This window comes from Mirounga leonina, unplaced genomic scaffold (assembly GCF_011800145.1).
Source record: "Mirounga leonina isolate KUSES-001 unplaced genomic scaffold, KU_Mleo_1.0 Mir_166, whole genome shotgun sequence".
Classification (NCBI taxonomy): Eukaryota; Metazoa; Chordata; class Mammalia; order Carnivora; family Phocidae; genus Mirounga; species Mirounga leonina.
Window position 1 is genome coordinate 3,625,791 of NW_023270418.1, and position 17,747 is coordinate 3,643,537.

Genomic DNA, 17,747 nt, shown 5'->3' on the forward strand with positions numbered 1-17,747 from the left:
AAGTGGTTGAAGAAGTCTTGATTCAAAATTAAATTAAGAATTAATTAGATTTTTTTTTCATCAAGATCTGAGTACACTTTCAGGATAGAGATCAGATGAGCCAATGAGATAAAGGGAGAGCTAGCTCTGGGTGAAAGTTCTCAAAGAGAAATTTATAAAGATAATCAGGGTAAAGAAGATACAAGGTGTACACATCAGCAAATTACAGCAACAGGGAGAAAGGTTGCTGCCAGCGAATAGACCTGGGTTTTTTGTTTGTTTTTGTTTTTGATCCAATTGAAAGTTAACCTGCAATCAGAAGTAACTCCAAGTTCCATAAAACATGATAGCCAACATAATCTCAACAAATTGTATGTCAGGTATGAATTTTACTTTACCACAATAAGTGTGTACGAGGAAGATTCTTTAATTTAAAAAAAAATTCAAATTAAATATGACTGAGACTCCACTCAAAGTGAAAAAGCCAATTTGAGACGTTTGGAGTTTTCCCCATTCTCTCCCATACTGCTCCAGATACTGTGTGAAGGCCTTGTGAGAGGGTCCCCTAGTCCTCTGTCCACTCAAGTCTCTACTGCTGGGACTTAGTTTGAGCTTGTAGTGTCCAACTCCTCCTTTGGACCCCACTCCCCTACAGAGCCGTCACCTTCCTGGGTTCTATGAGGGAGCGAGACAAATGTATCAGTTGCTTCTAGGACTCTGCTAAGCCACCCAGTCTTGGGCAAACAACCTTGAGTCAGAGGAATAGATATCCTTTGGACTCTACAGATAGCCCCTAAAAAGGGGGAAATTAAAAATACGGGGGAAGGAAGACACACAAAGTAAAATCTCAATAAATGAGCAGTTGCCATGAAATGTTAGAGAGAAACATGGATGGCTCCTACTTAACAGATTAGGCAGAACACTTTTTGTTCAGTTGTTTATTTTAATTATACTGCAAGAATATTCTAAAGTGCCAGATTCCATTTTGTAGTTTTAATAATCTAAATATATGAATCAAATCAGCATCATGATTCTGAAAGCCGTGATATGCAGGTAAAGAGAAGGAGTTACACCATCTGCAGAATTAGCCATGAGATGTCATTATCCTCTTGTTTAGTTTGTATTATTTGCCTGTTTTCTGGGTTTATTTTATTTTTTGTAATTATACTTTTTATTACTGGAACACTGTGATTAGGAATCCAGCTGAACCAGACTTTTTAACTATGACAGAGTTATCAAAGGAGACATGCTACCCAGTGACAAAATCCCTTTAGAAATCCCCATTCCTTCAGCTTCAAGTCTGGCATAAATTGCCCCTTGCCATAGTATATAAAAAAAATTAAAATCTTAATTTTAATGACAGAGAATTATAATGGCCTGGTCAATTTCATGGGGAAGGATCATTTCAAGTTTTGTGGGGTTTTTTTTCCCCCAATTACTTTGAAATTGAGATTCTGGGTTGCTCCATTTCTTTATTCTTTTTTTTTTTTTAACCAGTTTATTGGGTGACATACAAAATGCTGTACATATTTAATGACAGGTTGATGAGTTTGGAGATAAGTGTATATCTGTGAAACCATATTGCAATCTATGCCATCAATCTATCCATCACCCCTCAAATTTTCATCCTGCTGTTATTATTATTATTATTATTATTATCATCATCATCATCATCACCATCATCGTTACTGATGATAAGAATGGGTTGCTCCATTTCTGACCACACTTATAACCATGTAAGCTGGTGAAAGCAGTAATTATTCATATTACAAAAATATTACTAATTTCACAAAGGAATTATCTAAGGATTAAGATAAGCTTTATGTTACAATACTCAATTTATAAACCTTGTTATTTATTTTCTTCACTTACTTGAGTGATGTGAAATACTGCACTTACACAGAAAACCAGAAAATATGCTGAGATCATTCAAGGTGTTACTTTTGTTGTGTGCAGCATAAGGTAAAACAGTTGAATACCAACTGGATAGATTGAGCATTTAAATATAAATGTCTACTTAAGTTTCTATCTGTACACATTTGAAGATTTTTTTTTTTTATCGAATGGAAGTTCATTTGTGCTTTAGAGACAGCAACCCAATAAACCCAAATTTCACTCCCTACACTGTATGTTGGAGCATATTAGTTAAAGGGAAAAAAGCAAAATTCATCCACCTGATCTAATTTGACTCCTAAATTTTTCTTTGAACGTATTAAAACTATGTCTGCATCTTTATTTTGTGCTTCCTCCTCGCCCCACGCCTCCATAGAGGATTACATAAATTATTGAGTTAAGACATCTTTAGCCAAAACTAGAACTGATTTGGGGAGAGCTCTTAGGAATCAGTACATTAATCTGTACACACACTAGATGAGTTTTGACCATAATGGAGTTCCCGGTATAATCTTATGAGTTGTGAGCATTCTTTTAATAATCACTGACAGATGATGCTTTTGTATATTTGATTCAAACATTAACTCCTTAAAATTACACAAATGTCATCTTAAAAACATCAACATCACTTCAGGTATGATTCTCAAAATGTTTCTGATTCTCTGCCATGTTTTCCTGCCTGGGGACACTCAGTGAAGCTCCTTTGAGAGCTGTGTGGGCTTCTCTGAAATCTGAGATGGGAGAATGAGACCACTTATTTTTGTTCTCATGGGTAAAACTTCCTTTTATTTTCGACTAAATAGAGCTATCATCACTGGAGAGTGAAATCCCGTTGTTAATATTTCAGAAACCATGTCAGTTTCTGAGTGTAAAATATGCTTGTTCTCATTTTGAAAAGTAAAACGCTCAGCAAAAGCAGGTCAATAAAACCTGAAAGATCTCTTTAATGACAATGCTTTGACATTCATTGCTGAAATATGTTCCTATGAAGTCAGCCTTTTTACAGACTACAGAATTAAGATTAGCTTTATGCTAAAAGTTAAAAACTTCTGATATTTTGGTTTGGGGCCATAATCAATAATTAATATCTTAGTGGAGGTTTTTATATTATTATTTTTGAGTGCTTCCTTAATTTTGAACAAAATTTATGACCATTTGAAAGAAATATACTTGGTGAACATTTTTGTTAGTCTATTTCAATCCATGGCCTACTGAAGTGTTGCTTAAAATAAAAATATTCTTATACAAGGTTTATTAATTAACACATCCTATTTAAAGCACTTGACTCTGACTGCTAAGAATATCACATGTGTTCACGTGGGTGAAATTTCCTTCCAAATGTAAATCTCTCTTTAAATTACTTCAAAACAGAATAAAAATAGGGCAAAACTATCTTGCAAGAATCTATAAACTGTTAACTATAAACTCATCTGTTTATCTATAAATTTATCTGCCTTAAGAAGGGGGAGTTTCTAAAATGTGTCCCCCTAACTCTACTGAAATAGGTCCCAGATGTCTTTTGTTTGAAAACTCTAGTCTACTAAATAGTTTGAATAAATTCTCTAGTTCAGGGCTCAGTTTGAAAGCTCAATTATGTCATCTAGACCAATCTCAAAAATCATGTCATGTGCCAGAAAAATGAAAAAGCCATTCCTAGAACCTCTTCATAAAGTCATTAACCAGAAGACACTTTCCCTGGCACTTTGCTTTTTTTTTTTTCAATGAGACAAAACCAAATTTCTTGCCCTTTCATTATTCACTCTACTCTCCTGTTACTGGGGTATACAGATGTGAGGGTTTGGTTTTAGTGGATTCAACCTTCTTGCTATCTTTAGTTTGACTCTTATTCAGTGTGAAAACAACAAACTCTCTCTCCCAAAACTCAAAAATCTTGTAGCTGGAAAGGAGTAGAAAATAGTATAGATTTGTGAAAACCTTACAGACAAAGTAGAAACATGAAGTGGTATAGAACTTAATCATGGAAATCAGAATAAAGCAACCTTTTGGAGAGTAGAAAAAAAGACCTATTTGGTGACTAAGTTGGTTTGCAGGTGTGAGCCCCCAGGCCCAGGGGAATGTCATGATTTACAGTCTGTTGACATCTCCAGACAGACAGGAAGCCAATGAATCGTATTTAAGTGTGCATTTTGGGGCTGGCTGACTCTACCCTAGGCAGCTTGAAGTATTTAAAAGCCAATATAAGCAGAGATTTGGAGCTTAGTGTTGATTCCCTGTGTTCAGTGGCAAAGCTAATTTTCAGCATTCCCAGATAAAGAAAAATCTCAGGGCAAGGCTTTTCATGCATGACTTTGTTACCAACTTCATTCAAACTTAGTCTACTTTGTATCAGACATGGCAAAACCTGTTGTTCCTCTAGTAACATATTATTATTTTACTTTGTAAAAAAAAAAAGAGAGAGAGAGAGAGAGAAAGAGAGAAAGAAAAAAAAGAAAAGTAAAAAATTATGGAGCCTATTCCTGAAAGGTGGCCTGAATCCACCGACAATTACAAGTGAAATCATATTTTCCAACTGGCTTAATTTATACATTTGAATATGATGTTTTAACTTATGATTAACTTTTAATTGGCCGTGAATTCTAGTGTGTTAAATTCCTCTAGCTTCACTGTCCAGTTTGTGTTATTCTCTTAAGAACATTAAATATAACAAAATTTTGTACCTTGATGGACTAAGTATTCAAAGAAGTCTAGGCAGATTAAAAAGAGTTGCCTACTGAAGAAGTTCAGCCAGCGAGTTAGGAGCAAAGCTGAGTTTCTAACTTGCTCTGCTACATCCAGCACTGAGATATTTCTGCTGTTTCATAATTCTAGGAAAACTGATATAAAGAAAGCCTAGAATAAGTTCCTTTGTAAAGGATACAAACAATAGTAATAATATAAACAGTAGTAATAATACTACCTTACATCTTAATTTTCAGGCCCTTATATTATTTCATTTGGTGGTATAATATATTTTTCAAAAAGCTTGGGCAAAAGCATCTTTGTGCTGCAGGTTCCTAGTGGTAAAACCTTTGATACATCCATTATCAACACAATTTCAGAGGCTGTGCCGTGTGTTAGCCACTGTACTGAGCATGTAATGGATACTTTTTTTAAGGTTGTATTCATTCATTTGAGAGACAGAGAGAGAGAGTGAGCTCACAAGCAGGGGAGAGGCAGAGAGAGAAGCAGACTCCCCTCTGAGCAGGGACCCAACATGGGGCTCCAATCCCAGGACCTGGAGATCATGACCTGAGCTGAAGGCAGACGCTTAACCATCTGAGCCACCCAGGCGCCCACAACATTAAAACACAGGAGTTAGAATTTCCATTTTACATTGAACTTTCAAGGAGGCTCAGAAATAATGTGTGTCAGGATGCCCAGCTGTGCTGGGTACATTGAAGATGTTCAATAGCAGCCGCTGTTCCACCATCCTCCCTCCCTCCCCACACCATGACATCAGACCTCTGGGGCAGGCCATTTTCATTTCTACTTTCCTGATAGAAAACAGACTTTTAGAGGTTAAGTGATTTGCTACATTTAAAAAGTAGGTTAATGGCACAGTGAGCTCAAGTCTACTTCAGGTAAGAATGATACACAAATCTCCATGTGAGTGTTGTTAGTACTTGTCAACAGTAATGAGATGCTGGGTTGACTTCAGTGTAATTAATGAAGTACTAGAAAGAAAAAAAATGTATTTGGTTTAGTTTTGGATAGGGTTTAAAATCTTCTGGAAAAACTTTTGGTAAAGCATTTATGTGCACTTAATATTGACATGTTTTATTAAAGTGATATGCAATTGGGGTGCCTCGATGGCTCAGTTAATTGTCGGACTCCTGGTTTCAGCTCACCTCATGATCTTAGGGTCGTGAGATCAAGCCCCTCCACCAGCTCTGTACTCATCTGGGGAGTCTGCTTAAGATTCTCCCTCCCTCTCCCTCTGCCCTTCCCCCTGTTCATGTGCACTCTAAATAAATAAATTAATAAATAAATTAATTAATTAATTTAAAAAACCTAAAAAAATAAAGTGACATGCAACTAAAGATCCAGAACAATGAAATCAAATTCATATTTGGAACCGAAAATTATTCTTATATGATACTATGGTATTTTTTTTCCATTCACATGGCAACTCTTTAAGTACGTACTGTGTGCCAGGATCTATGCTAGCTCTTGGAATGCTATGAATTAGACACTGGTCTCTACTGATACAGATTTGCAGTCTAGTGCATGTTTCCATTATATCTCATTAACTGGATAATATATATAAAACATTAGAAATATGAATGGTGCCTAGGTCTTTTAGCTAATGATTTATTTAACTAAAAATTATTCTGTTCATTAGTGACGGTTCTCAAAAAAGCAGTTGTTCAGTTGAGTTATGATAGCCTAAACCGTTTTGTACTAAATTCTAAGTTTTCAGCTCTTAAAGAGCTTCTGACACAGCATGCATCCTTACCCTCTAAATTCTGAAAAAAAATTGAAAATGAAATAAAAGAGTTGCAGATGGAACATCAAATATCTACTGGTAAGATCCAAATTGACAAAACCAGAGAGGGAGACCAACCATAAAAGACTCTTAATCTCAGGAAACAAACTGAGGGTTGTTGGAGTGGAGGGGGGTGAGAGGGATGGGGTGGCTGGGTGATGGACATTGGGGAGGGTATGTACTATGGTGAGCACTGTGAATTGTGTAAGACTGATGAACCACAGACCTGTACCTCTGAAACAAACAATATATTATATGTTAATTTAAAAAAATAAAAAATAAATAAAAAAAGATCCAAGTTGGGAGACATGTTTAGTGTCTTTAACTGACCTCCAGAAATAGGCCAATTAACTACCTAATTACAAACAAAGATGGATAGGGTGGAGTTTTCTATGGAGGTCTTTCTGGGGGTAGCTTCTTCCCTAGAAGAAGGGTGAACTGAGTCAAGCATGCTCAGCTGATTCTTAGATTTTACAATTTGATAAATCCCTTCATCTTGTTGGAGAAGAGTGAGTAATGAAAGAGAGAGGCCAGCAATTGAACTAATTTAGCACCCTCGACAAGAACAAAACATCAAGAGTGGAGAAATTGCTTCCTCTGGAAGTGTATCCTGAACACATGTGTGATGATGTGAGTTAAAATTACAAGCCATTAGAACAGGACAATAATCTAAGCTTTTGCATTTAATGATCTTTTAAATGTATTATTCACTCTGAGGTAGTAGACATACTGTTTACATATTTATTCTCTCTGTGTAGATTATTTTCTTTGTAGATTATCCATAACCTATTTTTCAACTTTCCAAATGACTTTTTCCTCTCCTTTCTAACATGTAATCACCTGATTAAAAGGTCAGAGAAAAAGAGCTTCAGCCCTACACTGAGAAAATCTGGATTTGCATCTTTGTCTTGCTCCTAGCTAATTCTGTACCCTTTCTGGATATTTATTCTTTATTCTGTAAAAATGTAAGAGTGTAACTAGATGATCCCAAAGGTCCTTCACACTCTCAAATTCTGGAATTATCTTTGGTCTTCTCCACCTAGGTAGACTGATATGCATCTAAGAAACCAAACCAATTTAAAATTTAGCCTAAGAAAAATATGATTATGGGAGATAAGAATGACAATAACAATGACATCTTTTTGAACTTCTATAATATTGATAATTTACAACACATAATTTTTAACATTGTTATTCTAAACTATTTCTCTATTCGCTCTTATTCATTTTCTTTCACTGTACCCCCATACATGCTTTCATTACATTGTTTTTAAGTGTATAACCTATGACACAGTATAACCCCACACTACATCATTCTGGGCTCGGAGGAGGTGTACAATTAACAGTGAATTTCTTCTCTGTTAAATCATTTAAGGATGTTCATTTTGGGGATTGCTATTTTCATCTTTAACAAGCTTGTGTTCAAAATAGGAATTCGGGGCTCCTGGGTGGCTCAGTCATTAAGCGTCTGCCTTAGGCTCAGGTCATGATCCCGGGGTCCTGGGATCGAGCCCCGCATCGGGCTCCCTGCTCAGCGGGAAGCCTGCTTCTCCCTCTCCTCCTCCCCCTTCTTGTGTTCCCTCTCTCGCTCTGTCTCTCTCTGTCAAATCAATCATCAATCAATCTTAAAAAAATAGGAATTCAATTACAAACCTCTAAGCTAGTAAATCTAAAAGCTGAAGACTAAATTTTACATGATAATTCATGTTATTGCCTCAATATATTACATGGAGTATTTTTATTCTTAATATGTCAGGTGTCTATTCATGTGTCTATATACATATCTAAACATAAGTGTATATGTATGTATCTATATCAAAATCAGATATATGTGTTTTTTCCTGCTTAAAAGGAGGCCAGTTTAAGAACTTACCATTTCAGTGCCAGAGAAAGTTAGTTTTGAAAAGTCAGCAACTTGGTCCTATGGCATTTATGATCAAATGTAACATATGGTAAGTGTGTTATTATAAGTTATGCGTGTGTATTGATCTGGTGTCTTTTAAAAGGTATGGTGTGGAACCTCCTGGTTTGATAAAATTGGAAAAAGAGATTGAACAAGAAGAAACATTTTCTGCTCCTTCTCCTTCACCTTCTCCTTCATCAAAATCTTCTGGAAAAAAGAGTACAGGAAACTTACTGGATGATGCAGTAAGTGAAATTGGTTGGATTTCTTACCAGCCCTTTGTCTTTTTTGAATTTCAAAACTCATTCTGTACAATCTCTTGTCAATCTAACCTTTACCTATTTCAATTTCATTGAAATTCATTTTTAAATCCTATGAAAAAGTTTGTAGTCCTACAACAGTAGTAGTAGTCATTTGAGATTCGAACCTGAGCCAGTCATTTAAAATAATGCGTCACTGAATTCTACTGAGTAGTATCTAAAATTTTAGGATAATAAGTTAACTTCCTAAAAATTATCTTTGCAAACATTCAACCTTGATGGTTTTGGTTCATGGTTCTTTGTTTCACAAATAAGAAGCCAGAGGCAGGAGAAGAGAACACCAACATACCACAGAGAACAGAGTTGCCCTTTGCTACATGCCTGCTCTGGGCCAGGATCTATCATTGTTTTTCAAGGGCTCTTGTTATCATAAGGCTCCTTTCTTGTTGGAGAAACTGAAGCAGGAATTGAATCACCTGCTGAGGGGAGAGGAGCTTAGATTCCAACTCAGTTTTGCTAACTATCTGGGGTCCCCACCTCTCTCCTTAGCAGGTTACTATCTTTGGCAGATTAGGGAATGTTTTCATAGACCCTCATAATCACAGCAAACAGATTCTGGGAGGAAGAGCAACCTGGATGAATTAAAACTCTCTGGCTCCTCTGCTGTCTGTTAAAAGTAGTTCTTGGTTATAAGAAGTGTGTTTGATTGTGTGCATGCATTCACCTCCCAGCACACAGACTGAGTGCAAATCTCAAAAGTACTTGGGCAATTGTTCAAAAAATAGTTACCTCAGGGATGATAGACTGAAGTATGTCTCCTACATGGAAAGGTCCTCAGAAACTAGCACCAACCATAATGCACTTATATGGAATAGGCAGGACTGAAAAGCAATGCTGGCCCATAGCTGAGAGTCTTCTCTAGGGTCTGAGCTGCAAAGAGCTGGGAAAATGGCTGACTGACACTATAGGATGTGGAAGACAGATTGCCTCATCTTTTGCTTTTCCCCATGTGACACTATGGCCTATACTGCAGATTCAGAGAAGCAGAAGTACAACAATTTGACAGATTGAGAATTTCCATTTCTAAGGGCAGCCAAGTTAAAACTTACCTTGCCAAGGTATTTTAGCCAATATCAGTTTAATTTCATTTCTTTTGTTCAATCCACTCAGGAATTAAAGACTAGGAAGGGCATTTTAATCCAATGCCGTCTAAAAGGATTTTAAAATCACAGGACTGTTTTTAGGATTGGTCACATCCCTTCCTTGTCATAGTATTTCATTTTTACTGTGTAAGGAAATTGAACAACATATTGTATTAACAGTAGGCAATGACATATTATTTATATATTGATGAGAATAATGTTCCTTCTCTCCTGGTTATACTTTTCCGATTAAGCTTACTTTAGAGTAGGATGTTCCTTTAGACTTTCTTATGAATGTGTTTCTCTGGGGCTACTGTATTTGATTTTTGTTCTTTTCCTCTTAGATGTCACCTCCGTTCACTTTCTCCGATGCATTAGAGGCAGAGTTTTGGCCAACTTCACCCTTAGCCTTTCAATGAATGAATCACTGAATCAAATGAATTTCTTTAAAAGATTTTATTTTTATTTATTTATTCTAGCTGGAGAGAGAGAGAGAGAGATAGCACATGCGGGGAAGAGGAAGAGAAGGGGAGGGAGAGGGACAAACAGAATTGGAACTGAGCCTGGATCCCGAGGCTGGGCTGGATCTCAAGACCCTGAGATCATGACCTGACCTGAAATCAAGAGTCAGACACTTCACCGACTGAGCCACCCAGGCGCCTCTCAAATGAATTTTTTAGTTTGCAAATTATGAGACCACTTTTTGGTGTTTGATACTGTTTACCATTCTCTTCTTGAAATTCTCCCCCTTAACATTATTGCTACCAGAATGATCAGCAAAAAATGCAACTCAGATTTGATTAAAATTATATAGGGGTTCCCTTTCACATTCCAGGGTAACGCCCAAACTCATTGACATGCCACATAAGCCCTCCATGTTCTGGCCCATTTTGTCTTTCCTGGACTTTTTACCCTGTGGACTTATTCTTGCATTCTGATGTATCCATTGTAAACATGTCTGCTAATCCCAGATTTCTAAGGTAATTTTATATCCTATGTTTTTCCTCACTTGCCTTCCTCATCAGCCTTCTGCTTACTCAGCCTTTGAATATTCATATAAGTGCTTTTTCATCTTTTAAAATTCAGATTGCACAGCCTCCTGTATAAAGTTTTTATCAGTAGCTCTTATCCCAGGCAAAATTGACAAATTAGTTCTTGATGCCCCAAAGTTTTGTGTATATTTAATGAGGTATGTGCCTTCTTGGGCATAAATGCCCATTCTTCTCTAGGTGTGGTTCTTGGTCTCGATGACAGTATCAGATTTTATTCATCTATATCTATCCAGTGGCATGCATACTGGATAAATTACCAATGTAGGTAATAAAAGTTTAAAAAAGCTTCTGCCTTTACCTGTTTATCAAGAAAAGCCATGTGCTCTGGAAGTACGTGTACTCCTCAGCCTTGCTGTAGCTTGGCAGACGGTGGAGAGATTGCCACTTGACGCCATTTACATGAACCTGGGAGAAGTAGCTAGAAGCAACTGGGTCCTTTTCTTCACCAGCTTGTCCCACGTGTGGCCATCTCTCATCCCCCTTCCCTTGAGTAGGGGAGTGAAAGGATGGGAGAGAGAAGGTGGTGCAAAAAGTATGGAAGGGATTTTGGAAAAGTCTTGCCGGTACTCCAGTTGAGGAGTAGAATGAGATGGGTACTCTCTTTAAAATGGCATGACTGTTGGGGCGCCTGGGTGGCTCAGTTGGTTAAGCGACTGCCTTCGGCTCAGGTCATGATCCTGGAGTCCCGGGATCGAGTCCCGCATCGGGCTCCCTGCTCGGCAGGGAGTCTGCTTCTCCCTCTGACCCTCCTCCCTCTCAGGCTATCTGTCTCTCATTCTCTCTGTCGCAAATAAATAAATAAAATCTTTAAAAAAAAATAAAAATAAAAATAAAATGGCATGACTGTTGGGGCGCCTGGGTGGCTCAGTCGGTTAAGCGTCTGCCTTCGGCTCAGGTCATGATTCCAGGGTCCTGGGATCGAGTCCCGCATCGGGCTCTCTGCTCCTTGGGAGCCTGCTTCTCCCTCTGCCTCTGCCTCTCCCCCAGCTCATGCTCTCTCTCACTCTCTCTTGCTCTCTCTCAAATAAATAAAATCTTTAATAAATAAACAAACAAACAAATAAATAAAATGGCATGACTGTTGCTCTGTGGTGGTTCTTTCTACTCCAAGTTCTGTTATCTCACCTGCAAACCATGAAGGGCATTTTGGGAGAGCTTCAAACCCCCTGTAAGCTTTACTAAGTGGAGTTTGGGAACATAACCATCTGTTTAGCTAAGGGGTTTTAATTGAATGTAGGAAATGTGTCAAATGGATATTTCTGTACTATTGCCAGCTAGAATACTCTGTTCTGAAAGTCTTTAAACCAGCATTTCTCAAATAATGTTTAATCAAACACACCGCCAGAGGCCCCATGGGGAAAAGAATTCCGTGGTTATGTTAGTTTGAGAAATATAGCTTACCATAGTCCCTGTCTAGAGTTTGGCAACGCACGCTGGCATATCAAAGGCAATAATGAGTTCTCTGAGAGGGTCTTGTTTAACCTGGAGTTTTCCAGATTTATCTGGCCACAGCAGTCTCTTGCAGGCTCCTTCACTCTACGTTTGGGGAAATTGCATTGAAATATTCACATTCTGGTTAAGTGATAGTTTTTCATTGGTGTGTTTTGTTTCAGGGACAGCGGAACAAAGAGAAAAATAACTTGGGCCTCACCCATGGTTTAAATCAGAGCTTCATATGTCAAATATAAAAAGGAAAGAGTTCCTGTGGCGAGTGCTTCGCTCTGTGTGAGGCATAAACAGCCATTGGGGAGTTGAAATTCTTGAGCGGCAGTGTGTGCTATAGAATAGGGGTATAAGATAGAGATTGCTTGCAAAGTCCCTGTGTTTTGTTAATAATATTAGCTATTTTTACTCTTTTATTTCATCAAAAAAAAAAAAAGAAAGGAAAAGAAGGAGAATAAAGAGGGGGAGCAAAAGAAGAAGAAGGGGAAAAGAAGAGAAAAGAATAAAGAGAAAGAAAAGCTGACCTAAGATATCATATTCCATGAACTGTTTCAACAATAACTACCAGTTTGAAACTTTCGGTGTATCCTCAAATTTCCTTAGGGAAATTGTGGAAAATTGAAAAAAAAAATAGGTGACCCTTTTTGCAGATAATCCATGCCACATTTTTTAATCAAGATAGCATCAGAGACACACACTGAATGTGGAGTCCATTCAGATTAATATATTCTCCAGATGTCCTGATAGAGGGAATCAGCTGTGATTTAAAAAAACAGGGTTGTGTTGAGTTCTCTGTTTGCCTTTACTCACGGTGAGCGCAGTCCCACACAATGAATTGAATACAGTTCTAAGAAACCATTCTTACTTTCTTCCTCTTCTCCATCAACTTCCTCAGTCTGGGGATGAGAGATAGTATAATTCTGAGTAATCAGGCTCCTCTTGAAATCCTATTTCAGCAGAAAATTGGCTGAGTTCCTGGCCAAAAACAGAACACCTGCCAGACTGACTTATCCCAAGGTAATATAAGAAGCACAGATGTCTTCTGTCACTGTTGACTTAACAATATATTTCCACTACCCACAGTCTGGCCTTGTCTCTTCCATTTCTGCCTCCACCTCTCACACAACTACAAAAAAGCCCTTGATTTTAAAAAGCCAGTCCATTTTCAAAGCTAGGAAGGCAATGGAGAAGGGCAGGTCACTTGAGAATAGGTTTCTTGTATTTTCTTTCATTTAATACCAATAGTTTCTGTGTTTCATCTAAGAACACTTCAAGATGGAAACACTTACCATACATAATCATGATTGTCTTGTCTTAGCAGAGGAACTACTTGAACACCAATTTACTGCCTTGCCCAGTTCCTATGTGGCAGTGAAGGTGTGCCAAGCATGGGTCTCTTAAAATGTGCCACGTCTGGGTCTCTTAAAATGTGTTTTTATGATGCTGACTGATTTTCTGCTGGATGGCCAAAGTCCTTTCTCCATCCCTCCCTTCCTTTCCTCTCTCCCTTCTTTCCATCCTCCTTTTTCATGGAAGCCCTTATTGTGGTGAAAAGATATGGTATAAATTAGCAATGGTATAAACTGAATATAATTTATATATATATATTTATATGAACATACACTTTTACTTTAAAAACATTTTTACAAATACATTTAGAAAGAAATACACATAGAGGAACTCTGAGAACCGCCCACATTCACTGAACCCACCCTACCCCAGAATGTGGTTCATATCACTTAGACTATGTATTTTTTAAGGAGTACGGAGATAGATAAAATAGAGATGAAATCTGATATTCAGACATGGATTCCAAATGACATGTAAATTTTAAGATACTGCCACAAAAGTAGGTTTTGGTAGGTGAGAATTATTGACATGGAGTGAATTGCTGGGTGACTCTGGGTGAAGTAGGGATCATTTCCTAAAGGAAATCTTAGAATTCAAAATAATATGAAACAGTAGGCTTGTTTTTTTAAAAAATAACAATTTAATTCTCACTTATTTTGAAAATGGTAAAATTAATATCATTAAAATTATAATGAGGAAATTTTGCCCTGTTAACATACATTCTATTCTAGCTTTCAGTATGTTTATCTTGGCAACACAATGTACACAATCTTTTTAATTCTCCCCAAATGAGAACCTAGCTCATTATTCCTACATTGCCAATTGATTTGCTCATCATTATCCTCAAGTCCATAGTTTGATACAGAACAAATCTAAAAACATTAATGGTCCAGGGGCCTTTGAACTCACGGAGCAAATTAATCTAAATGGAACCTGATTAAGGAAAATTGAACTTGCCTGCCTTCTTTTTCAGGTGAAGCGAATTTCTGAAGATCCTCCTTGCAAATGCCCAAACAAATTCTGTGTGGAGAGGCTCTCTCAAGGAAGATACCGAGTGGGAGAAAAGATCCTCTTCATTAGGGTAAAGTTTTACTTTTCACTTGATATCTTGTCCTTTCTGAGACTATTCAGGACTTGAGTTGGGAATTACAGGGGAAATATGACCTGTAACTAAGCAGGAACTTTCCTTATGCTGCATACAGTTGGATTTGAAGATAGGAGGTATGAACATTGTTAATATATTATACATAATTACTACTGAGGGCTAAATAAATAGAACTATCTTTCTCTTTCTACATATAAACAAACACACACACCAAACAGATCATAGAGATCGAATACAATGAGAAAAAGAAAAGTCAAATTCCTTTTTTTATTTATAAATTTAGTTTCAAAGGAACTAAACACCGCGCCCCCTGCCCCCAGGCTCCAAACCCCATGGGAAAAAGAAAGAGTATTCTGCCCTGGTCTTCCATATCCCAAGTTTGGGAAATGATCGTCCTATTGGTCCTGGTAACTTTTCAAATGCCTTGAATATGATTTTTTCAAGAAGTTTGGGTCATGAACCAGAATGAGAATGCAAACTCATTACAATGGCATGGTTAACTAATGACTGCCATTTCTTATTTCGTTCTCTGGGTTAGAATAAGGAAGCATGAATGTGTGCCAATGAATGTTCTGGTAGTATGTGTCCACTTTACAATCATTTATGATCAGTAATGTCCACTTTACTAATGAAAAATCGGACAAGATATCATGAGCAGTTTTAGGTTGTTATTAGTGGCTCAAAGTAACATTTCATGCTTTTCACTTGTGATCTTTTTTTGTGAATAATCAAGATAATTTCATCTCAAAATAAGTTTGTGACATTTCCTAAGACCAAGATTCTTCTTTTCAAAATTAAGAAAGATGAAAATATAGCACTCATATATTCCTAGAAATTAATAGTATTTTTCTTCCATATTTTTTAGTCATTTTTTAAAGAACAGAGGTTATGATTCAAAGGAACTGTATTCTCTCATTTGAATAAGTTAAAATATCTTGCTTGTTATTTGTTTTGTGGAGCAGAAGGAATGTGTACAGCAAGTACCATCAATGAAAATTCATAACAATACTCAACATCAGTGATAACCCAGTATAAATTTTGTCAGTGTAAAGTTTTCTTAATGTCAACTTTTGACTGAAAGTTATTCATATGACAAATTTTTTTGAGGCTCTACAACATGTTATTTGAAGAAAAGTTTGATCATAATTAGCCTTCAAAAATAATGTTGATCATTTTGTTTTTTAATCTAACTTTAGGGCCATGTTTATTGATTTTTTAAAAATTTCCAGGTAGTAATTGCTATTTTGCTTTGTAATGACAATGAGAAAAATATAATGATATATGACAATTAGGTTTTTGAGAACAAATCTGGAAGAATGGCCTCACTAAGAGAGTTGCCCTAGTATTTGCTTATTGTTCTCTTGGTCTTATTACAAAAATAACATATGCTGCCTTCTTTCGTTTTAGTACATTAAAAAAATAATAATTTGGCATCTCTACAGATGTGTTTAAATTTTACTAGGTTGGGGGCGCCTGGGTGGCTCAGTCGTTAAGCGTCTGCCTTCGGCTCAGGTCATGATCCCAGGGTCCTGGGATCAAGCCCCGCATCGGGCTCCTTGCTCCGCGGGAAGCCTGCTTCTCCCTCTCCCATTCCCCCTGCTTGTGTTCCCTTTCGCTGTGTCTCTCTCTGTCAAATAAATAAATAAAATCTTTAAAAAAAAAAAAACCCATAAATTTTACTAGGTTGACCTTTCTCAGGATAACCTTTCTTGAGACTCAGACTTCTTGAGAGTGTTAGTTCCTAGAGCCTAGAATCAAAACCTAGGGCTTCATTTATTTACATAATTATTGCTTTTTATTTTAGAAGTGTTGGCAAACACATGATTAATAAATTAGATACTTTTCCCTATAATGTAGCCTAAAATCTTTAAGCAAAAATATGTATCACATATGTCTATTTGTGTCAGGTCTTCCATATTTAGTCATTGGTCAGAGAATTTGATATCCATATTTATGAATAAGATAAATTTATATCACATTGGGCATTTAAGGTATTTTTTGATGTTCTGTTTTTCTATTCAGAAAATAGTTTCCTTTTGGTGAAAGTCTTTTCATGTATTGTTTATGGAGGAAATGAGATTTGCTTTACTGAAAAGAATTACATCGAAGTCCTGAGTGATAGCATTTGAATTTAATACCAGTGAACACAGCATACACATATTGGACACATTCAGTTTCATGCTTCTGATGTTCTGAGTGAGGCTGCAATAAGAGAATATGGTCATTCCTGATTGGCCCAGCAAGTTATGGCATCACTCAGCTATAACACGTGCTGTAGAACAGTGTTGTAATTAACTACACTAATCTCCTTCTCTTTTTACACTGTCCACAGGTAATTTACACTGTTTTTTTTTTTACAACAGGTTTTACTTTATTTTTAATTTTTATTTATTTTTATTATTATGTTCAATTAGCTAGCATATAGTACATAATTAGTTTTTGATGTAGTGTTCAACGATTCATTAGGTGCGTATAACAGGTTTTACTTTAAAAGTGGCCCATTTTTTTCAAATCCTTTTGAAAACAAACTTACTATCACTGCATAAATTGGAAACTAAAACTATTTGTCAGAAAAGGAAAATATCCATTAATATGTATTCATTGAAATTCTTATCCTTCAGCTTGCTAGGGGTCCATTTCCACCCTGATGGAGTAAACTGATTTTAAAAAGGCCGCTCTCCTTGTCTCTGTTTTCCCTAGAAGCCTTCACCTCCCATTCTACTGAGTTTAGGAACTGAAATTTCACATGAAGACCATATGCACCTTTCGTTACATGTTATCTCCCTATTTATTCTTCTAAACTGAATGGACAAGCTAAAAAAAGTCTTATTGATATGTATACACTTTGGCTAGTACTTTTTGATTTGTGGCTTGGACTATAATTAATTGTCATTCTGCACTCACTCACTATAAGGAGCTGAGAGTTATGACTCAAAAATGCTTAGAGGGATTGGTTTTCAAGTGATCATATGGTTGTTGCTGCTAATATTTTAACTTTAGTTTGCTCTGAACACCTGGATTAAGTACTAAGTGCTTATAGTCAGAATCTCAAACACACTAGGGGAGTGATTGCCTGACTGTCTCTGCATTGCCGTCTTGTGTTTCTTATGTTTGTATTTTTAACATTGGCATAT

General features: G+C 36.7%; 1 protein-coding gene across 1 annotated transcript in view; it reads left to right on the forward strand.

Annotated features, from left to right (window-relative positions):
- Positions 1-17,747, forward strand: part of GAS2 (growth arrest specific 2) — a 119,137-nt gene that overhangs the window by 53,198 nt on the left and 48,192 nt on the right. The window contains exons 5-6 of the mRNA XM_035012458.1: positions 8,365-8,506; positions 14,482-14,589. Coding sequence (XP_034868349.1) covers positions 8,365-8,506; positions 14,482-14,589 — 250 coding nt within the window. The remainder of the gene's footprint in view (positions 1-8,364; positions 8,507-14,481; positions 14,590-17,747) is intronic.